This window comes from Bactrocera neohumeralis, chromosome 3 (assembly GCF_024586455.1).
Source record: "Bactrocera neohumeralis isolate Rockhampton chromosome 3, APGP_CSIRO_Bneo_wtdbg2-racon-allhic-juicebox.fasta_v2, whole genome shotgun sequence".
Taxonomy (NCBI): domain Eukaryota; kingdom Metazoa; phylum Arthropoda; class Insecta; order Diptera; family Tephritidae; genus Bactrocera; species Bactrocera neohumeralis.
In genome coordinates this window covers 18,967,947-18,992,379 of record NC_065920.1, presented here as the reverse complement: position 1 = coordinate 18,992,379, position 24,433 = coordinate 18,967,947, and the positions used below count along the sequence as shown (strand labels likewise).

Here is a 24,433-nt window from a genome sequence, read left to right as displayed (position 1 = left end):
CTACAATACCTACTTCAATCTTGCCTCATCATTGAGACATGCTTCTCTTAAAACTCATTGTTATATTCTTAGCCTTTACATCCCCTTCTAGCATAAGCTGTCTTTCTATGAAGCTGTAACTTCTCGTTTGTATATTGAAAAGAGAGAGATAGGTTTCGATTTTGTTCCCCGAATCAAAAGTCAGGAGGATCATACTTGGACAGCTGAAACTTCCATCTTTTGTGTTATCAGAAAGGTCAAAAAATATCCTCCTGTATCGACAAAGCCTTTTGAGCCTATGGAGGCGGTAAGTGACGATTCCAGCCAATCGCCCGGATATCTGAAGTATTTTTCTATCTCTTTTCAGAAAACTTTGAAAAGTGACATCATTCAAAGTTTAGTTTTTAGATTCGTCGCAGTGGGCTTGGATCTTGCAATAAAGTATTTAGAACCCTAAATTAAATCACCTGAAACTCGTTAAATTAGCAGACAGATATACATATAAATATAGTAATCTTCAAAACTACCTATGAGCACTAAGGTCATTATATATAGATGTCAGGGGATGGCGTAATGCCTAAAAACATAACTAAAATTCCAGAACCGATTATTACACCGACCACTTGCGTTAAAGAAACCACAGTAAGATCTTCGATGAATACTTTCTACTACATGGCAACCGATTATATAGCCGGCGGATGCATTGCTATGAAGATTGCTGTAGCACTCAAAGAAGCTGGGTACATTAAAGAGTTTTTGGCTCATATACCGCGGAGGGATATGTGAGTGGAGCGAAGTCTCTGGAGAAGCGGCACAGTGAGCTTTTTTCTAACTAGGTCGAAACTTAGACAAAGGGTTGGTGCATAGTTTTAGACTACTGGAACACTATAACGTTTTTCAAGCAGCGATAGCTGCCATTAAGAAAGCAGTAGATGTATTGCTCCGAAGTGCAACCTCAAGGAGTGGATCATTCACTTCGACAGTACAAAGGCAATACTAGCCTTGAAATCGCTAACTGTATGCTCAAAAATAGTCAAAGAGTGTCTGTCCTCACTAGCGATATCATCAAGCTATTTCATTATCGCACTCGGTTGGGTGTTTGAAAACTGCAAGGCCGTTGAGGTCGCAAGAGAGGAAACTCTTGTTCCGATTACATCGGATTGGCAAAGAGTTGGGACTCCGTTGTCCTATTGTGTTCTAGCGCTGGATCTCTTGACATCGCGTGAGCTTAATAGACACTGGTCAACAATTAGTTCCTGTGCGACTGCGAGAATCTTCTTTCCTAGTGTAGGACGCATGTAACTCACTTACTTGCTCTCCGTAATCTGTGCATCTTTCTCCAGTTGTAGAAATTATAAGTGGATACAGTTCAATAAGAAGGAAAATCTTGTCGGACGCTAACTGTCACAGTTGCATGGAGGAAGGTGAGGCGGCCTTCTCCATTGTCCAGCGTTTGCAAGACTGAGACTGAAGGTTAATGACTCGACGTGGCGATGGATCACACTTAGACTATTAAGTATAGTCCTTTGTGCAGCCAGACGAAAGAAACTTCTGTAATTGGATATCAGCTATCGGCAAAAACTCTCTGAACATATCAAAAGTATTCTTAGGTTACTTAATATTTCCGCTATTCCACTTGGATGTCTATGAGAACCGAGGTGTTTGGAAAAAGCGGAACATTCGGGGAGAAAGGGCTGAGATGATTCTATCTCATCTTATTTGAAACAGCTGATTCAGCTGTTATCCGATGAAATGTTCAATCTTACTGTAAAAGTCTTGCGGTATTTTTCGAATGTTGGCTCTGAAAGCGCCAAGTTTTTATTCGTCGCATCGGGTCATGCTTTAACTTTTTGGAAAGCTCATTTCACATGCTAACACGTGTTTGATTGATTGTCGTTTCTTTTAAGTCGTTCGTGAGTTATAGCGTCGCAAAAATGGAGCAAAATAAAGAGAAAATACGGCATATTTTACAGTACTACTACGATAAAGGCAAAAATCCATCTCAAATATCATTTCAATAATAAAAAGTTTATGGACCCGATACAGTTTCCATTTCCACCGCACAACGATGGTTTCAACGTTTTCGTTCTGGTGTATAAGACATCGAAGATTTTTCTAGTCCACCTAAGATAATTTAGGTCGAAAATGACCTAATAAAATCATGAAGAGAGCTTCGGTCAAGAGCTGGGCAAATCATTTTGAAATATTTTCAATTTCAATAAAAAAATCAATAAAGAATAATCCGCAAGACTTTTAATTGACAACCCATTATAATCAGTTATATATAAGCAAGCCACTTGCTTTCCATTTGCTTCCAGTAATTCTGTCTATAATTAAGGAATTTAATTATACAAGCACTTTAATTGCACAATTGACTTACTTATTCTGCATTCTACAATTTACTAGAGTAGCAAAAATCAAAGTGTTATCAAAGTTCAATTATTATTCACCACCTATAGCCGCCCACTTCGCCCGGGGACTTCGAATTTAATAACACAAATTAACATTCAAATCACTCACAAATGCCTTTTAATCCCTTTTATATAAAATTAATTGCTGATTACCAAGCAATTCAATTAAAATTCACCTCCCGACACACACACAAATACGCAGCCAAATCGTTTAACCTCATTAGAGTTTATTACATAGTTGTAGACTTTCCTTCCCCTTACAACAGCACTCTTCGTCCATTCGTCCATTCGCCCATCTTAGCCCATTCATCAAACTCTCTAATAAACATAAAACCCAACTAAGCAGCTGCTACTTGCCACACGGCTTCTGAGCGCTCCCACTCATAAATAAACACTGAGCGCCCACAATTTGTGCACCTGGTCAACTGCCCCAATGGCCGAGTGGCAAACAATGCATTGCCTTCCACATCATACTTCTAATTTAATACAGCTCCTTTTCATTTATTGACTTCGACCTGCTGCAATTTTCCAATTCCTGACTTCATTAGCATAAAATTTTCGAATTATAACGGAGAAAAAAAGAATTTTTGATATCGAATTAATCAGCGTAAAACGTAAAATTCGTCCGTCGAAGGTATGGTAAGTGTATCTTTACCGTAATTGAAAAATCGTAAAATCTCTCAAAGGACACACTGACCAAGCAGCAACAAGCATATTGACCCCACATTGTTCTTGTACATGCAGCATCCAACGAAACTCTGACGAATTTGTGCACAAAAGGTAAATAATGCGGCAATTGGATGATAGAGTACACGTATTGAAGTATAGCCCTGGAGGGAAGGTGCTGTGGTACTCCGTAGGCTACCTTGCTTGTTCTATCATTCTTTTCGGTTCACAACAACAACAAATGCGATTGCGTGGCGACAACATCAACGATAATAATCGTAAACTAACCAAACTACTCGAGAAAGCAAGAAAGCATGCAACCATAAAACCCATAGACCCATGAGTCCAATCAACGTGGCAGCTGTTGCTGCAGCAGCAGAAACGGTTTAGGCGGTGAGTGGTGGCTGTAATAAGTAAAATGTAAATAACACGAAATTCGGTCAACGGTGTGTTGCCTACGAAACTGTTACTCCCATCACTGCTGCATAGCGGTTCATCATCTTTCACGTTTTGCCAGTCCCTCACCCCAGCCGCCGCTTGTGCATCCTGCCAAAGCTCATTCTTTCTTTGCTACTGACACAAATTTCATTTAACTTTCGTCTCATTAAATTTTCTGTTTGCTTTGCAAAGTCATAAATCCTCGCCGTGCAGCTCCGTTGTTGCTTCTTAGCTTCATTCGTCGCTGCTTGTGCTTGGGTTTGCCGTTAGTGGGGCAGGTCCGCTTGTTCAACACAGCAAATGTAATAAACTTAAAATTCTGCTGCTCATTTCCTCAAATACCATTGTTGTTGTTGAGTTGTACTTCATTGTGTAGAGGTAGTGATGTATTTATTGAAAGTATTTTTGTTGCTGGAGCTTCTTTTTTACATGCAAGGATCATTTATTGGAAGGGTATTATAGTCTTGTTCCCTTAGGTGAAGTTACTAAGTGACAACCAGGGAACCACACACATAATCTTCGAAGTCTGTAGTGCTTTGATTCACTATATCCAGTGACGACCTAAGACAGAAGAAATTGAGCATGAAACGAAAAACCGTAAGCAACCTCTTTGGCCTAGTAAAGGAATACGACCCAAAGTACTTAAACCTCGGTTTCAGAAAACTTCTCTCTGACTTAGTAAAAGAATGTAATACAGGATACATGAACCTCCTAAATACCGCAATTTTGCTTGTTTACATACCCATTGAGCCAGAATGGGTGTCATCCTTGCAACTTCTGATCTTCTTAGAACCTTACAAGAGCCCATAGATCGAAGCGATGTCAGTTAGGTCGAACGATATCACTTCTTGCATAAGCTTTTGTACGCTTTCAATTTAAGATCTCGATGTCAAATGCGCCAAGTCATTCCATACGTCAGTCCGATTTGCTGCGAACGGCGCCGAATCGACTCTCCACCCAAGATGGAGATGCAGTAGCGAATAGTACGCTCAGTAGGCCAAGTTGTTTTGATCAAGCCTTCGCAGAGCTTTTTCAACGCCTATACGAACAGGAATAAAACAAAACGGAGTTTTAGGTACTTCAAATTGTTGTCTATAAGAGAAGCTGGTCTCAAGTATATCTCATCTAAAGGAGACAAACACATCAGATTGTCTTAGTAAGTACTGAGCTTAGGAATCTTAATATCATGTATGGCTTTTTGAGTTCACCGAAGTAAATTGATTGTCTTGACTCGCAAATAAATTCAAAGCTTCACCTTTGTAAATTTTTATGGCCTCGGATATTTTTGTCGTCAGTAACGTCATTGGACCACAACCGCTCATGAGATGCTATAGTAAAACATAGAGGGTTCTATTAGCTATAGCGAGAAACGGAGAGATTTCGGTGAGAAAAGTATGACGAATCTTCATACAAGTATGTCGACGTTTGAAAGTTCCAAAAGTAGATATATGTACTTCAGACCCAAGTCTATATAACTGAATAATACCAAGTATTTAGAGAATTTTAAGAAGAAATCCCGGGCACAATACGGAAGTCACAGTGAAGACCAGATATATTATACAATTTATTTTTTACATTGATTTTCTTATAATCTAAAACACTGAAGCTGAGGTTACCAAGATCTCAATAGAACTTCTTGGTTTCTTTCAAGCATTACTCTGAACTCAGAGGCTTCAACTGCAGATTTGTCTTTGAAACTAGTTTTGACGGCACTGGTAACTGACTTAAGGTCTTTCTGACCATAATGCAGTTCGGTATGGTTAATTTAAAATATTTCAAACTAATCGGCTCGTATTTGAAGGGTCCTTATTTCATTCTTATTAAAGTTGTTATTTGCTTGTTCCAAGTATGTACGATATACCGAAGCAACAGTTTATTTGTAAAAAAATCTAAAATCGACAAATTTAGCATTTTCTTCCACTACTTTTCACCCATTTCACTTCTTCTGCACTTCAACTCGTCTTCGCTCTAGAACAAAGTCCTCGCCCCTTCGTCAACATTTTATTAAAGCTTAAACGTGTTTTCACTTTATAGTATTTGTATTCCCGCACTTGCTGTTCGGGATGAGTTCATCATTTGCTTTCATTCCCTCCTTTGCCACACGACGGTGAAAAGAAAGAAATAAAAACAACAAGAGCTACACCATCATCATTTTCTTCGGCTCGATGAGCGTGAAATTTGAATGGGAAAATATATGCGGGTTAATACACTGTTCTACACGAGTACTGTGGTCATATGCATACATTCAACTACACACAGCATTAAGTCTACATGAGTAGCTAGTTAGTATTGTGGCATACTAAGATACTAAAATTGAAAATTAAATGCAAATGCAAGACAATTGAAGCAGTAATTAGCTGAGCGTGCAGTCAAAGAGCGTTAAAATTGCATGAGCTCAACAAATTATTCTAATTCCTTATTTAAAAAAGAAATATTTCTAGTGGATCAAGTGCGTTTTTGGAATATTATTTTCAATAGAGGATTGTTACTGTTATAAATGGGATTAATGGAGCTATTTTTATATGAAATATAAGGCTTTTAAATTTGGAAGGGTTCCCACGATGGCCTCAGTGGATTTATAATGACTAACGCAAGGTTCCTTGGAAGCCATGGAATGGAGAAGAAGCCTTTTTTTGGCGGTTGAGGGGGTGGAAAATGCTTCCGCATCATCAGAGCTGTCGTCACAGCAACGATATGTTCCACTTGCAGTCCACTAAAAATGCCCTCTAAGGACCGTCGCCCTCCTTGGAAGGGTTACTTCAGGGTAGAGCCTTAGTTCTGTGAACTTTACACGCAATGGTACTTTGGGTATAGACCGATGAACTTAAAGAGGGTGTTTCTAATCTAGAAAAAAAAACGATCTTTTTATTTTATATTTTAAAAGTTTAACTATACAAGAAAAAGTCTTCAAGAGAATTTCTAAAAATTCGAGTTATTTTCGAATAAATAGGTCTTTTGCTTAACCGACATCCAAACTGACTCGGTCAGTACATGAAACTTTAAACGCGCTTTTCGCTAAACTGTCTTTTTCCGATTAACCAGACATTTTTAGAAAGTTTGGAGCTTGTAGTTTTAAGGCCAAAAAATAACATCACCAACTCCTTTACCACTTTGGCCTTAGCTCTTTCTTCAGCTATCCTTTTCTTAAGCTGAATAAGTGCTGACAAATACAGAGATGCACTTTAACAGCTGAAGACATCTAGTTAGGTCGAGAGACCCGGCAATTTTTCCATATTGGGGTTCAAATACTATTCTAAAAATTATCAACACTATACTACATAAATAGTGGCAAATTTAAATCTTGCTTTAATTATGGGACACACTTTATATATACCGCTTTTGAGAAATACTTCGTTGGAAGAAAAAAAAATACGTTTAACATTCAAACTCTTCTACTTTCTAAAATATTCTCTCATTTGTAATTCTCTTACGACCCAATTTATGCTCAAGTCTTGCTGATCATTTCAAACCCCGCACCCCCACTGCCTTCCACAAAATATCCGCCGCATTGTTTGCATGATTTATGTCATTAAACTTTACTTATTTGCCATAGTTCGTTGCCACTCATTCATAGCTTGAGCAAACACTTTCACTGTTTGCCTCAACTTACACCCATTTCACACTAAATGCACCGCATTTCTTGTCCCTCAGAAGAAGTACGCATTGCTAAATACGAGGAGAGTTGGAGAAGTTCGTGATATTTAAGAGTTATACAGTTACTAGCAACAACCATCTTTTCCTAGACTAGAGTAATCTACCTTATTTATTGTATCACTTTTTGATGTCAGAAATCGTCGATGAAAAAAAATATATGAATCATAAATTTGCAGTCGAAAAGACCAAATTTATACTCTTCATCCATCATCAACACTAAAGTTAATATTTCTTAGCAACTTTTTTCTGATCTTCCCAAAGTTTTTTGAGCTTTGAAATCACTGCTCTCTGGGGATAGTTAGAATAGATCTTATAGGAACCCCTAAAGACAAAGTGATATTCTTTAACTCAAGAGTCAGAATTTTTATAAAAAAGTCGGCATAATAATAAGGCTCCGTAATACTGAGCCTTGGTTCGATCTTTGTTCCCATCAATATCAAAAACGTGTTTTTCCTTTCTTTCCTCCATTTCTCGGACAACATCAAACACATCCCAAATAATTCAAATGCCATTTTTTATATAAAAACCCAAGCAACGTTTAAAAGCTAGCTCTAGAAGACTCTTAAATTTCCGATGTCCAAAGGATGGAAGAGATTTGTAAAAAAAATTAAAGCATATCGGTTTCCCGAAGCTTTCTCTACCACCAGAGGAAGATGCAGTTAGAAGAGCCTATTCGGCTCGTAAAACGAAAGATCATTAAACAGGTAAACCCATGTTTGTTCGAGAATTCCATTAACTAGCATATTCTTCTGATATAATCCCCAAAAATTAAATGGTAGAGGTAGAGTTCTGTAACACCTCTTCTTCTTCTTTATTCGCGAGGACACCGCTTACGCGGTTATAGCCGAGTTTACAACAGCGCGCCAGTCGTTCTTTCTTTTGGTCTTTCCAACGAAGTGTAAGTCTTCCGGTTCCTTTTCTTCCCTGGCGGGTACTGCGTCGAATACTTTCAGAGCTGGAGTGTTTTCGTCTATTTGGACGACATGACATAGCCGGCGTGACCGCTGTCTCTTAATTCGCTGAACTATGTCAGGGTCGTCGTATATCTCGTACAGCTCATCGTTCCATTGAATGCGATACTCGTCATTGCCAATACGCAAAAGACCATAAATTCCGCAGAACTTTACTCTCGAAAACTCGTAGTGTGACTTATCAGATATTGTCATCGTCCATGCCTCTGTACTATACAAGTATAGCAGGACGGGAATGATGAGTGACTTGTAGAATTTGGTCTTTGTTCGTCGAGAGAGGATTTTCTGTTATACTACCATTGAAAAAACGCCTAAGAATCTTAAGAGAACGTATGGCTTAAAAAATATAAATTTAGAAAAGATAAGACGTGAGTTTTGAGCTGTAAGAAGACTGCATTGAGCACATATCCACCACAGTCGGGTCTACGGAAATGGAATGTAACCAAATTTGTAGCCGTCCGAAGGTTGTTAATGCCTCAGTGCGAACAATTCGAGGAATATTTTCTGCGACCAATAGAAAAATAATGAAAAAGTCGTACTAGCCTCGTATAATCATATATATTTACTATATACATATATATATTTACAAAGCAAACAAGTGTAACACCAAAAATTTACATCATCACCAACACAAGCGCAAACAAAGTGTAGCCACAATATCAACATCATCATTAGAATGGTGGAATGAAGGCTGGAGGTTATGAAGAATGTCTGAAAGCGGCACAAACACAGTACAAGACCAAGAACAGCTTCTTCATTATAAGCATCATCGACATTTTCATCATTACTCCAGCGATGTTCCTCTTCATTATCATCATTATTCGTATCATTACCGCCAAGCAAGCAACCAACAAGTCGTACCATCACCACCGTCTCACCTCCGCAGAACGTAACTACAACAAGCTTTGTTCCGCTTCACGCCAACGTCGTATTCTTCTGTCTGCTGGGGTCTGCCGAAACGGCAGTAAATTCATAGAATAAATTTGCGAATCTAATAAAATGTAAATCAACATATTTTCCAGCTTGAGAGTGGCGGTGGCGTTAGGAAGGAAGACTAAACAAGCGGAGTGGCTGTAGTAAGCGAGTGCGTATGTCAGCATGACTAGCAATATCTTCGCTCCGCTCTGAGGACGAGCGTCCACGTAGGGTTTGCTGTGTCATAAAATTTAACTTCATTTGAATTTCCAAATAAACTCTAGCCACCGTTTCTGCCCCTCTTCCCACTTCTACTTCTGTTGCAGTGTGTCTTACACTCTTGTTTGGTTTGGCCGCCTAAATGTATGCTAACTGAAATGAGTCCATTCAGTTGGCCACTCGCACTTTCACTTGTTGTTTCCATTATTAGCTTTTGTTGTTTTGTTTATTTTTCCGGTCAGTCAGATTTTATAAGGGATCACGGAATTTTAGCTAGAGCTAGATAGACAGTCGAATGTGATTCAATGATAATGAAGCAATGCTCTACTTCAACAGTCTTTGTATGTTTGTTTGTATTTCAGTCCAGAAAATATTTTTAATTATTGTTGCATACATTTGTGCGCACGTAAATTAACCGTAATCTTAGAGAGTAAAGTATGGAAATAAGAAGCAAATGGAAATATTAAAAAAAGTTGTTTTATAGAAGTTTCTGAAGAATCGCCCACTATATTCTGTAGTTCCGATTCATCACTGTGTTTAAGCCACTTAGTATTACCGATAAATTTATCTATAGAGAGAGATATTTCTTCTTCTTATTCCTTTTTTATTCACAAGACTCACTATAATAAGTAGCTAAGACCAAGATATGTACGGATATGTATACTTTTCCTTGACTCGTTGAATGTAGTTCACGGCTTTTTATATCTAGATCTAATGTGTAACGGAGATCTATCTGCTAGCTCTTCAGTTTGCTACTGGAATTCTCTCATGACTTTCTTAACGACTTTAGACTTCCTAACCCTTGCGCTGTCTTCCAAGCGGAGGTGGCTGCCATAAAGGTAGCAGTAGATCTACTGTTCCGTAGTGTAGCTTCCTTCAGAGTGGTGACTATCCACTCCGATTGTAGGGTATATTAGCCTTCAGTTCGTTGACTGACTGTCAAAACTAGTCAAAGGATGTCTAGACTCCTTATATTTATCACCCACTCATTTGACGATTATACTGCTTAGGCTGCTTGGCCACAGCGGTAACACTGTAAAGCTGACGAGCTTGCTGGGACAGTTACCTCAGCCCCAATAACTGCTGCGTTGGCTTATTCTGTTTCACTACTGCACTGTTGCGCCTCAGAACAGCTCAACTATCAACAGCTGTGCAGTCGCTGGATCCTTCTGGCCTAGATTAAATAGTAAAGGTCCACCTTTCAATGCAATAATGCAGTAAAATTGAATATCTTATCCGATTCCAGCTGCATCAGTTGTTTGGAAGAAGATGAGATAGAATCCTCTCAATATTTCCTTTTCGAATGTCCCGCTTTTGCCATATCAAGGCAAAAACAGCTTGGATCTCATATTTTTTGACATCCAGGTGAAATAGCGGTTAAAGAAATAAAAGACTCAAGCAGATTTGTGATAGCTTTAGGGCGTTTTACCCGATAACTTATACCCACTCACAGAAGTTCATCGTATGGTTTCACAAAGGTAACAGTCAAAGTGTGATCATCCCCTGCCGAGGGATCGTTAGATTAGATAACCTAACCTTCTACTGGGGATCTAGGTAAGAAAAGAGCTCTGAAGTTGACCTACGACTATGTGGCTGATAAACTTTTCAAAACTCTTGCATACGATTTGGTAACTTTGAATGCATATCACCTTTGGAAAAGTGTTTACTTATAATGTTAGACTTTACTTAAAAGGGAGATGCTTTAAATACGCATGGGAAACGCTACATTTGTTGCCAAGACTACTGTTGAAGATTAATGCCATCTCATGGATTTTAGACCCGGTCTATCAAAATTTTTTCTGGAGCTTTCATGTTTGATTGGGTCATGAGACTGTGTCCGTCTAAAATCCAATGTGATTTCTGACAGGCATGCATCCATCATGAAAGATGTAGCACGTTCCTTAGCTTCCTGAGAGCTTCATTCATATATGTAGTCCCCCATTTTATGCGAAATAAGCCAACATTTATTACGACAGATGTTGCTGCTAAGCTTAGTGTGAGATGACTCTCCACAGTCATCACTATAACTTTTGATTTATAAATTCAAGATAATTGTTTTTGGTAACCAATCAACCAACATCGACAATTCAGTCCATCACCGTCTCTATCTAAGTCATCACAATGTTCTGGAATTTTGAAAAAGAGTTAATTCAATATGGTAGAGAAGAACACGACTTTCGCCACCATGAAGAATTTTCTATTCAGACGTCAGACTTTATCCGCAGGTACTACGTCTCATCCAGAACTTGTCTTCGGATGACTTAGAGTAGATGAGAAACTGCATTATCTGACAAAATTAGTGGACACATAACTACAGTAACCGAAACAAATTCCATCAGATCCAAATAGATCCCTTAAAAAGTGCCTGGTTGTTGCGAATATTAAGCCGAAATGGAAATCAATATAGACAAGTAGGCAAAAGTGCTGCCACTTTGGGCTCAATGCGACATTTTGGTGCGCTATCGTATATCGTACGACCTCTATAAAAGAGTTCAAAGTGAGTGTAAAGGTCTCTTTAGATCGTTCGCCTCGAATTCATCTAAAGAGGTTCCTTGAGCAACTCATCATTGCCGAAAATGATCCTGTGGCAAGAAAAAAATTTAAGGTACAAGTGGAGTTGATCTTAAAGTCTTCCTACTATTGTTGAAATTAATCCTTGGCGTTGACAAGCGGCAGTGGCTATACTTTATATGGTTACTTTCTGCATCCTCCCGTGGTTATTCAATAGTACATCGGAGGACTTCTCTTTACCTAGTACTTCCGCTTGACAAATGCTCTCTGACATTGGGAGTCAGATAGACAGAGAGATATAAGAGAAAACAAAAGAAAGGAGCCATATGGACTTGAATGACTGATGAAACAATTCACAATGTGATCCTATTGCTTTCCTTCAAATTTGAAAAATATTGTAATTTCTTTCATTTCATGTAAACTTCTCACCTGCCTTATTGAAAATGAGATATCCCATATTCCTATACTTTCTCTCTTCGCGCTTTGACTCAACCTTACTACATCACACAATATCTACTTGTAAACCAACGCAGTGAAAACAAAATATTTCTCCAACGAAGAAATAAAATGTTTATTTTCCTTCAAATATTCGGAAAAAATAATAAATAAATTCGGAAAACTTGAAAATAATGTGGCAAGTGTGGCAATTCGACAAATGAAATAACAACAACGCGCAGAATGAATTTGAAAATGTGCAGAACAAATTGAAAAGTTGCAATGAAAACAATGTTTCGCCGCTGCCACACGCCTTCCAGTCTTCGAGTGGCATCAAATAAGTTTTCAAGTAGTGGGACTCCTCATTCTGCATGCCACACGTTTTTTAAATTTCATTTTGGCTGTTATTTTCGCTGGCGTGTCACTTGCGAATTTCTGCACTTCGTGGCATGCTCGACTTTTTTGTTTGCATTTTTCTTTCGATTTCTTTGTACATATTGCTGCGCTTCCGTCCGCATTGCATTGTTGGCATTGCTGTGACTTTCGCGTTTCCGCATTTCCTCAAAATGCTGCCGGAGTGATTTTTTCCATTTTTCATTCATTTTTTGGTTTTCTTTTTGGTAGTCTCATTGCTATTTTTGCGGTTTTTGTAGCGAAAATATTAAACATTTTCACTGCACGGTGGAAAATAATGCACAGGAAATTAAAAAATTATGAAAAGTATAATGATTTGGTAAGAAAATACGATTAATCTTAGTTTCTTCTTTTCACAATTTGGCGCTAATTTGAGATACCAAGGGCACCCAGGTCCTTCTCCACCTATCTCTCCAACGGAGTAGAGATCTTCCTCTTCCTCTGCTTCTCCCGGCGGGTACTGCGTCGAATACCTTTCGAGTTGGGTGTTTTCATCCATACGGACGACATGCCCTAGTCATCGTTCCATTCATCGTTGCCAATGCGCAAAGGACCATAAATTTTCCGCAGAACCTTTCTCTCGAGAACTCGTAACGTCGACTCATCAAATGTTGTCATCGTCCATGCCTCTGCACCATATAGCAGGACGGAAATTATGAGTGACTTATAGAGTTTAAAAAAATCACGATCTTCAAGGAAACCCTATTATATTAAAATTCAGTACAGAACATAAAAAACCTCCTTATATTTAGTCATGCAAAGGCTTTCATGGTTATATAACACAGCGGGTAATCTTCTGTCTGTGAGAACTGCAGTCTGGCCATCTCCAGTACCGACAACCGCATCTCTGATTTAACCAATCTTCCACACATTTAACTGCAATGATGTCTTAAATGAATGCTCTTAACACGTAAAGTGTACCTTCGCTATGTCAACAGGATATCTCTTTGTTTCAGAGGTTCCCTTCCGAAAACTGGTCAGTAACGTTTCGAACATTTTTTTACTAGAATCTGGTTAAATTAGAGGTTAAATCCTAACAAGGATCTCACTATGCCAGTTTGGCTATGTCTCCTGGTTCGCCGAAGATTAGACTGCTAAGATGTTTCATGCCCAGTCTTGCAAAAGCCGTACAATGGAAGAGAAAGGGCAATAATGTCTCCACCTTACCCTCCTACATACAAATTTGGCTACTAGCGTTCGACAAGATTTTCGACCTTACTGCTTGAATGACTATTGGGCTCAGTAAGAACTCCTACGATTGCGGCAAGATGAACTTTTTAAGAGCAAATAGGTCGGTAGATCTAGATCAAAAGGATCTCTCACAGGAACTAGTCGTCGACCAACGCCTACTAAGCACAATCAAGGTACATTGGTCCAAAGCAAGAAGGAAAACCGCCAATGGAGATTCAACTCGGTCCCATACTGACGTGAACGGTGCAAGGATGTCCTCTTTGGCTAACTTTTCGGCTTTGCAGTTGCCAGTGATGCCGCTATGGCCCGATACACAAAGGAGTCTGGTGATGAAGTACCTTGATGATATTTTTAGTGATAACAGTCACTCTTTGACTTGCTTTGAGCATACAGTCAGCGAGCCTAGCACTAGTTTTACCGCTCTTCTGTCGGAGTGAATGCACACCTCCCTAAAAGAGGCTACAGTTCGTAGCAGTACATCTAACGCCACTTTGATAGTAGCCACTTCTGCCTGAAAAATATTACAGTGATCCTGTAGCCTAAAACTAAGATTGAAGGGGAACTTTTTAGAGAAATCTACCCTTCCAAGCTTCCCTCTTAGCTATCCTCTGAGGCTCACTCTCTTCTACAGCGACTTCTTCCCATTCACATATTTCTCGTCGGTATGCGCACAGAGATAAAGCCGCCACTAGCGGCAGATGAGAGGCAGTGATCCAAGTTTTCTGAAATACAGTTAAAGGGGGAGAGATTTTCGGTACAAACAATCATATTTAGGACCTTAAGAAGTCGATCAGTTCCAAAAATTGGGACGAAGAAGCTAAATTCCTTCGGCATAGAACCAAAAATGCCTTTTCTAGTTCCGATTTTTTCGCGTGTACCCGCGTTTTGCATGCAGAAATTGTAAATAAAACTCTTCGGAAAACCGCAGTTTAGACCGCGTACGAAGCGACAGCATTGTGCAGTCCTTGACATTCGCCGCCAGTCATAAATCACGAATTCCACTCTGAGCCATTTAACTTTTCAAGTTAGTTGCACTAAACAAAACAACCAATAGAGTTTACAGTTTTTTGCATAAAAACATGCAACAACAACATTAACAATTACAATAAGAACAACAAAAGCACATGTGCATGAGCTAAGCCGCTAAAGTTTCAACTAAAACAGGAAACTAACTAAATGCAAAACAAGTTGCGACAGCAAAGGCACCAAAAGCAGAAAAAATAAGGAAGAGACGGAAAAAGCAGAAGAAGAGAGCAGCTCCTCAAGGAAATCACTGCAAATGGCAAGACATACCATATGAGCATACTTGAAGCAGAGCAGCTGCAAGGAATACAGTTATACATATATGCTCTTACATATGTATGTATGCACTTATAAACATCTACAGCGGTGTTCATAAAAATAGCAGTTGTGTCCTTATTTTTATATGCGTGAAAATTAATATATAACAGCCAACCCGTTTGGAGCCTGGAAAAGAGAGGAAGCTTCAGCGGAACCACTCCGACATACATATTTGGATTAAGGATTTGCTGCAGTCTAATTACAGTATCTGTTCACCAGTGATCTGACTGCGAACGGGAGTGGCATAACGAGGTTGTACGCTGAAACTCACATGGCTCAGCCTCCATGACCAGCACTTCTGCTCTTTGAGAGCAGTCATCAGCAACTCAGTATGAGGGAACTGTGGGACGGCATTTCAAGCTCCTTACATTCAGCTGCAAGCGAAGCCACTGCTTTTTGGAAACGTCGAAAGAACAGCTGTTACGATGAGGGTTGTCGTGTCTCATGGGAGAGAAACGGGTCGACCACAACACAAGCGCAGTGGGATAAATGCCGAGAGACCAAAAATGAAAGAAGCCGAAATGCGAAAAAATGAAAATCTTGAAAAGCTGTCCGACAACGATAATGCTCGTAAATTCTACGAAAAGATGCGGCAATTAAAGGAAGGTTTCAAGACCGGTGCATACTCTTGTGGGACCCAAAGTAGTGAACTAGTGGCTGATGTTCAGAGCATACGGAAGTTATGGAGGGAACACTTCTCCAGCCTGCTGAACGGCAGTGAAAGTGTAACATCTGGAGTTAGCAAACATGACTCCCAAATCGATGACGATGGAATAGATGTTCCATTACCAGAATATGATTGGGTTCGATTAACAATTACCCGCTTGAAGAATAACAAAGCGGCAATGGCTGCACTTGGTATCTCAAATTGGCGCCAAATAGCGAAAAGAAGAAAGGTCTAGCGCGCTGTTGTTAACTCAGCTATAACCGCGTAATCGGCTTCTATACTAGTAAAGAAGAAACATGTAAAACCCAACCACCCAGACATCTCCGCGCACATAACTCCGAGATATATTTGGGAGCGGCGGATTCTCTGTAGCAGAGATGCGGACCTTACCTCATTGATGGATTAAAAGTCAAGGTCAACCTTGAAGTAGGAGTCTAAAGCCCACGATCAGCTCTCATCAGACCGCTCGACCATTCTAGTGTCTTTCAAACTGTAGTGGAGGTATGCATTAACTCCAATAGCAGAGCAGCTATTCAGGTCTTGAGCTTGGTGACAATGACCTCAAAGTAAGTCAAAGAGTGCATAACCTCACTAGCACTAGAATGAAGCTACTTTCATATTAAACTTATCTAGGTCGCTGGCCATAACAGAATCATCGGATATTGTCAAGCTGATGAGCTTGCAAGGAAAGGGCCCATACCCAAATTATTAAAATATTATATTATATTTTCTCATTCCTAAATGAACACTACTATTTTTGTGCACATAACTGCTAGCCCTATAAGCAAACATACATATGTGTTTCGTACGCATACATATAATATTATTATTACTCATACGCCTCCGCAGACCTGTTTGCACACACGTACTTTTCAACTATATTGTTCCTTGCTGCTTGTTACTTGTGCTATAATTTTGTTTGATTTGCTTTTCTTGTTGATGTTGTTTTTATTGTCGTTTTTGCTTTTTTCATTTTTTTCCAACTTCGAAGATTCACATTTCGTATTTCATTTTCCTACTCAATTAATAAGTAATTTCCCGTCCATATTCATTTCCTTCCTGCTTTCGCTGGCTTGCGATTTTTCAATATTTAAAACCTGATTCCAATAATGAAAGCACAAAAAAGTATAAGAAGGACAAGATGAAAAGGAAAAAGCGTACAGCGCACGATAATGGCCAGACTGTCCCAGCTGAATACAGGAAACGTGGTCGTTAACAAACACAGTGAAGCGCAAGCACACATATGTATGTGCCTGGATGTGTGTGGTATATTTTTATACCCTATATAGGGTGTATGAAGTTTGCTACGAAGTTCTTAACATGCAAAAGGAAACGTCGGAGATGCTATAAAATATCTACATAATGTTCAGTGTGACAAGCTGAGTCCGTTTGGCCAAGTCCGTCTGTATATACCCGAAATAGAACCTCGGATTTTCAGACATCGATCTAAAATTTTGCGCACACCTTTTTTCTCTTCAAGAAGCTGCTCATTTGTTGGAATTGCCGTTATCGTACCACTATAGCATATAGCTGCCGTACAAACTGAACAATCAGAATCAAGTGCTTGTATGGCAAAAATTTTTAGTTGAAAAGATATATTCCCGAAATTTGGCATGGATGATTATCTAAAGAAATTATATAGTCTCTGAGGAATTTTTTCAGATCGGTTCACTATAGCATATAGCTGTCATACAAACTGAGCGATCGGAATCAAGTGCTTGTATGGAAAATTTTGTCAATTGAAGAGATATCTTCGCGAAATTTGGCATGGCTTATTATCTAAAGAAATTATACATTCTCCGTAGAAATTGTACAGATCGGTTCACTATAGCATATAGCTGTCATACAAACTGAACGATCAAAATATTTAGCTTGATCTTCTTATACCCCTTTATGCTATAAGAAATGTAACTGTGAGGGGTATTATAGCTTCGGTGCAGCCGTGGTTAACCTTAACTGTGTATATATGTACGTATGTATGTGTTACAAAAATCAGATATATTTGTACATTCATATGGCGTAGGAAATTATTGCGCTGCCGTGACAGTTTTTCCATTTGTATTCCGAGGCATACGCATATGTACACACATGCATACATATATGTAGATAGATATAGGGACCTTCATGCATACACATGTACATATGTACAGTCATATATTGTATATATGTATATGCATGTGTTAAGCTGTTTTTGCATATGGGCATTTGCATTTGGCTATATATGATTGTATGTGTGTATGTGTGTATGTATGTTTGTATTTGCGTGTGTTTGCTGACTTTTCCTTTGCATACTTTCAGGTTGATTTTTCCCAGCTACCTTAATGGTTTTTCCATGTCACAAACGCCGCCGAAATGAAACGTAATGCCATCGCATGTTAGTCCTGCTGCTTATTGCACTCACATACATACATACATAGTTAACAGCTTTTAAATTTTCTCACAAATACCTACAAACATATGTATTTGTATGTATATGTATTCATTCGCATTTCTTCTCCATAAAATATTGTTTTTTTTTTTTGCGATTGTCAGTTCTTTCGCCAGTATTTGCATGCCAGCGGCCTTCCCGCCCGACATCTGTTAATGCGCTCGCGATAATGATAATCAATGCACGCACTGCCTTTAACTTTATCCACACATACTTATAAGTACATATATAATATGTACAAATGTATATGCAAATGACTTTGTAGGCATTGGGCAACTCAAAGAAAACGCCAAAAGCGGCAATTCGCACATGGCAAAGATGAATGGTTTATATGTGTCGTAGCATGTAGTTGTTGCTTTAGCTGAGAAGTCAATTCCCTCGCAAAGGGGGTCCTTTCTTAATATTTTCAGTGCCATTATTCCTTTATCCTGAAGCTTAAAGAATAATAAGTTGGCGGTAGCAAAGTTGAAACCGCTACATTTCAAGGTTCTCATTAATATGCTTTCCCACCTATTAACTAATAAAATTCGAATTCGATCATGCTTTGGAATCTAATCGCATCTCCTAAGGTCTTAAAATGGATTATCTATTGCATATATACATACAACCAAAGTAGACTTTCGATAGTGCCTTACAATGCAGCAAATACAGTCATTTTGCTGCCCAGATAAGATTCGATCTGAACACCATATTCGGAGTAGGTCATATACACATACAGGTATTCGAAGTTGTTGTTATTGAATTTGGTTTGGCGAATAGTCCATGCCAAATTTCGTGAAGATATCTTGTCAAATAAAACAGTTTTCCATACAAAGACTTGAATTTGATCGGACAGTTTGCATGTTTGTGGCCCTATAACGTGAAGATATCTTGTCAAATAAAAAAGTTTTCCATACAAAGACTTGAATTTGATCGGACAGTTTGCATGTTTGTGGCCCTATAACAGCGGTTCCGACAAATAAGCAGCTTCTTTGGAAGTAAAGAACGTGCATAATTTCAGCTCGATATCTCAAAAACTGAGAGACAGACAGAAACACAGACATGTCTAAATCGATTCAACTCGTCAAACTGATTTGTACAAGTTGACATGTTCGGAGCATTGGCTTAATTGTGTAATAAACCCTGTCGAAGAAAATTTAATGGTCAGCATCGGACCTTAATCTGGTCAAAGATTCTTATCGAGTTCAGAATGGCCCGCCAGCCATTTACTCAATTGAAAGTACCAGTTATAGCCCAGCTTCTACTTCATGTTTGCTGTTGTTTTTGTTTAACGGTCATCCAGAGCCTATCTGCGTGGCAAGGTGTAAGTTAAATGTCATAAAAGTCATCTAATGACAGGCCCAGGAAACGTGTTGTTTCGTCGAAGTCGAACCATAGGGAGAGAGATGTTAGATAAATTAGTTTGATAAGAAATGTAAAGAGGTGGTTATAGTCGAGTGGGGAGCCATCTTAAGGCCTGAGCAGGTCACACCGGGAGTGGACCGCGAGTTACGTGGCCCCATGCTGTCAACGCACTACTGCTACATTAGCCTCAAGTTCGCGCGCTACGCCGCCAGTCCAACAGAGTGCCTATACAAAATCAAACAGGCAGCATGACTCCCATTCTGATCAAAAGAAACGTTGTTGGCAACATACTTGGCAATCAGCCGGATGGCCTTTTAATACGCCGCATCAATATGGTCGCCTGGATGCAGTGAAACGCAGACGAGGAAGCTTCAGACATGCCAGAACACTACTAGACTATGACGGGATGATTGAACATCTACACAGTGAGGCCCGTATGTTCCCAGTTAAGGAACATATTAAATTCCTCTCCAACCAGTTTCTGCTGGGGTCTTTTCGTAAAAACCACCTCTCCCTAAGGTCCGACTACGTCAAAAAAATAAGATTGAGCTTGCCGCGAAAATATAATAAAATCCGTATTCGTAGTTTTCATTGTTTTCTTCCTCTAGTTCAGTGATATTTTTGGTATGCAAAACGGAAGTGATGTCCTCATGGTTTCAAAGAATTTACGTTGCTGTTTGCAAGTCGTCATAAACTCTTTAACGGATAACTTTCGATCTCGTCATGTAGTCTCAGAGCTTAATATTAATTTTGGTACAAATCCGATTTTTATATATATACATAGGTATGTAAAGATTTATTATTAAGCTGCTTTTACACAAATAATAATTTTTACACAAAAGCTTGTCACAACTTAAACTATATTAATATTTCTTGTATATATTATATAATTTATATATATAAGCAGGTGTCTTTAGGTAAATGCATTATTGTGCTTAACGCTTGTTATTGAGCGTACAATTTTAGTTAATACATATTTTGGTTTCAGTCTTGTTAGTGAAACAATCTTTGCTCATATCAATATATCATTAGTTGTATTTATAGCTATGGGCGGCAAGTAGATGGCTCTAATTTGGCTACGCAATCTTGCGATTTCCACATCCTCACGTTCCATTTCGCGCACCAATTGCGAGAACTGGACAAGTCCCTCACGATTTCCAGGAAAACCATAAGTTTTAATTACATCCGTTTGCAATTGCATAACCAGTGGAAAGACGTGCTGCATCATTAGCAACATTTCTTTCCCAGCTGAAGCTTTAGCTTCAGACAATTTCTTGGAGTTCTCTGGCTGATTCACTGTGCGTATGATTTCAATGAGTATTTGCTTGGCAGTGTCATTACTGAAATTCACTAAGTAAGACATTCTAATACCGCTAATGACTGTTAATGAGTTAAATTTTATTGTTTAATAATATTTTGAGCAGTATAGTATTAAATTTAAGTATATTTACAATATTTTTGTAAAAGAATTTTTTGTTTACAATCCGTAAATAAAGGTTTTCCCCAGAAATGTCAAAATGTGGAAACTAAATTACCAGTGCTGCCAATAAACAATATAAAGACCGAAATACATTGTGCGCAAATGTCTTGACACGCAGTGATACGTTTTTTCTATCTCCGAAACGCAAGAGATTATCGTTTGTATCTAGATAATTAATATAAGTATTTAAAAAATTTAACATCAAGTTTTTTATTTGTTTTTGTGAACTTTTTAAATAAAGCAGGCAAAATATCAGATTAATTTTCAATACTTATACCATACACTTTTATATTAAACAATCAACGAGTTTTCGTATATAAAAATTGTTATTTACTTTTTATAAAATATTTTTCTTTTTATTTATTTATTACTCTTATATTATCAACATTTTGTTTAAAAAATATTATTCATTAATTTTCTAACACTAAATATTTTACTTGCAACTCTGCATTGTGTAGTTGTGGAATGCGTTGGCAACATCGTTGAACTGTCACGAAAGAAAAGTCATATAAAAAGGAGAATTCATCGTAATCCGAGTCTGTCACAGCAGTTTTGTTTTATTATTCAAAGGTTGTAAAGGTTTTTCTGGAAAAACAAAACACGGAGACAACGTGTAATTTTCCCCAAAACGTTTGCTCAATATCAAACAGCGGGTGCAAAAAAGGCTGGAAGACACAAATAATTTGGGAATGCAAATACTGCAAAATTACATATTGTCGAGGGAATACGACTTTTCCACACTATCTAAAGCAGCAACGACAGCAAGGCCTCCGTTCTTTGTACCGTCCATACGATTACACGAACAACAAATTACGAATCATCACCTTTGATTTGTTACCTTACTGTATTACACCTCAAAAAAGACAAGACACACAGTCATGGAGGATGGACTTTCAAATGAACAAACCGAAAAGATCCTACAGTTTCAAGACATTACAGGCATTGAGGATATGAATATATGTCGAGATGTTTTGATAAGACATCAGTGGGATCTTGAGGTATATACATAAAATTTTGATTTGTTTTAAATAATTAACCACGTTTGTATTTTACAGGTTGCTTTTCAAGAGCAAATGAACATACGCGAAGGCATTCCATCAACATATGCCGCGTCCAGAGATGTACGCGCACCCGCTGTTCTCGATGATCGTTTTCTACAACAGATTTTTTCTGCAAATATGCCTGGTGGAAGATCGGCACGAGGTGGCATGGGTCCTATACCGCGTAGCTTTACGGGTATCATTGGCTATGTCATAAACATGGTATTTCAGTATTGCTACTCGACATTCTCCAGCGTACTAACTGCTTTACTGAGTTTGGGACGAAACGATGAGAGAAGTACGTATCAGTAAAATGCAAATTTCTTATTTTTTTTTTTTTAATTGTTTATTAATATTTTTTTTTTCAGTCGTTACCGATCCTGTGGGCGATGTCATGAGTTTTATACGTTCCTACAACGAACGTTATCCATCACACCCAGTGTTCTATCAGGGCACATACGCGCAAGCGTTAAATGATGCTAAACAGGAACTACGCTTCCTACTCATCTATCTACACAAGGATCCCACAAATAATCCCGATGTAGATTCACTGTGCCGTACAACGCTTTCGAATCAATCAACAATTGATTTTATAAATCGCAATATGCTTTTCTGGGGCTGTGACGTATCCTCACCAGAGGGTTATAGAGTATCGCATACATTGAATATGCACGTATTTCCGACGATGGTGTTAATTGCACAACGTAATCATCGTATGATTGTTGTTGGTCGCTTTGAAGGCGATTGCACACCAGAAGAGTTGATACGTCGCATGCAAACAGTGATCTCAGCAAATGAAATATGGCTTAGTCAAGCACGTGCTGATCGTTTAGAACGTAATCTCACACAGACGCTGCGTCAACAGCAAGACGAAGCTTATCAACTTAGTTTACGTGCCGATGAAGAGAAGGAACGGCTGCGTCAGTTGGAACGTGATGCAGTGCGACAAGCACAGGAGGCTATTGAACGTGAACGTGCCGAAGAGGCACGCAAAAAAGAGGTCAGTAGTGCAAATCAAGTGGTATTCGTATTTATTTACAATGACTAATGGTTGTTTATGTAATTTTTAGGAAATTGCTCAACTCAAAATTGAGCTAGCTGAGCAGGTGCCAAATGAGCCACCAGCTGGTACAGCGGACGCCATTAGTGTCGTCTTTAAACTGCCAAACGGCGCACGCCTGGAGCGACGTTTTCTCAATTCCAATTCATTAATTGTAAGTTTAAAACGTTTTGCTAACATTTTTCTTTTTATTAAAGCTAATTTTGTTTTTATTTTTTTATTTCCAAATAGGATGTGTATAACTATCTGTTCTGTCATCCCTCTTCACCCGATGAATTCGAGATCACAACGAATTTCCCTAAACGCGTCCTCTACGCCAGTTCTTGTAATAATGGCGCCATCAATGGTAATGGCAATCAAACAACCTTAGCTGAAGCCGGTCTGAAGCATCGTGAGGTACTCTTTGTCAACGACTTGGAGGCGTAATATTCATAGCAATATTTTATACAACAAACAACAGCAACACACCACATAAACAATCAACGGTCAACATTTGATCAGATTTCATAGTTTAATATGTATAACAAAGAAGTTTTGTTTTTAATTTGCATTGAATATGCAAAAACTACGTTATTTACACGCGGAGTGTTTCCAAAAGTTAAAAAAAAAGTAAAACGTGTACGTAAATTTAAGAAATGGAGCTAACAACACACAATTTTCGCAAAAAGATATATGTATATATATATGATTATGCAGTTTCAATGCTCCATGCAAACATATATAGCAATATTGAATTGTTATTTAAATTATCTGTTTTCTAATTTTCATTAATTTAAGTAATTTTATTTTTTCCTTGATCTTTAGCGTACTTACATTTATATGTAACAAAAACTAATAACTATTTGGACTAATCTATTTTAATTTCTTTCCAAATGCACTATTGCATTGTTGCTTTACACACACACTACTCAATTCTGACAGACGTAACATAAACAAAACATTTTATCAAAAACGATCATGATAAGATTTGTAGCATTCTTAATATTTCTATTGAAAAGAAAATTAAATAAAAAGTAAATATAGTACGTGTGAAAACTAACTGTTAAGCGATCAAAATGTCGTAGTTATTGACTTTGACTAACCGAGAGTATTAACAAAATGTAGGAGCGTGTCCCAAAGTAGCATGTCTTAGAAATAAATTTATATTGTAAAACGTTCAATATACAATTTTCTAGCAAAAATGTATTTTCAAGTTGAGCGGAGCTAGTTCTCAACGACGACGTCGAGGTCTCATCGCCAGGCTTGCAGTGTGTGTTAAAGCAAATATTA

General features: G+C 38.3%; 2 protein-coding genes across 2 annotated transcripts in view; one reads left to right on the top strand and one right to left on the bottom strand.

The window, feature by feature from the left end:
- LOC126753944 (FAS-associated factor 2) overlaps positions 1-24,220 on the top strand; it is a 214,147-nt gene extending 189,927 nt beyond the window's left edge. The window contains exons 4-8 of the mRNA XM_050465727.1: positions 21,523-22,062; positions 22,120-22,402; positions 22,473-23,104; positions 23,175-23,318; positions 23,396-24,220. Coding sequence (XP_050321684.1) covers positions 21,943-22,062; positions 22,120-22,402; positions 22,473-23,104; positions 23,175-23,318; positions 23,396-23,590 — 1,374 coding nt within the window. The 5' untranslated portion in view covers positions 21,523-21,942 and the 3' untranslated portion in view covers positions 23,591-24,220. The remainder of the gene's footprint in view (positions 1-21,522; positions 22,063-22,119; positions 22,403-22,472; positions 23,105-23,174; positions 23,319-23,395) is intronic.
- Positions 20,428-21,095, bottom strand: LOC126753946 (protein C10). Its single transcript, XM_050465730.1, has 2 exons — positions 21,036-21,095; positions 20,428-20,964 (listed from the first exon to the last, which is right to left on the bottom strand). Exon 2 carries the CDS (start codon positions 20,945-20,947, stop codon positions 20,597-20,599), a length of 351 nt encoding a protein of 116 aa, XP_050321687.1. The 5' UTR covers positions 20,948-20,964; positions 21,036-21,095; the 3' UTR covers positions 20,428-20,596.
- Positions 24,221-24,433: the final 213 nt, after the last annotated feature.

What these genes read in the sequence shown, in the direction of transcription:
- LOC126753946 (XM_050465730.1), bottom strand. Translation starts at nt 20,947, where the DNA reads ATGTCTTACTTAGTGAATTTCAGTAATGACACTGCCAAGCAAATACTC.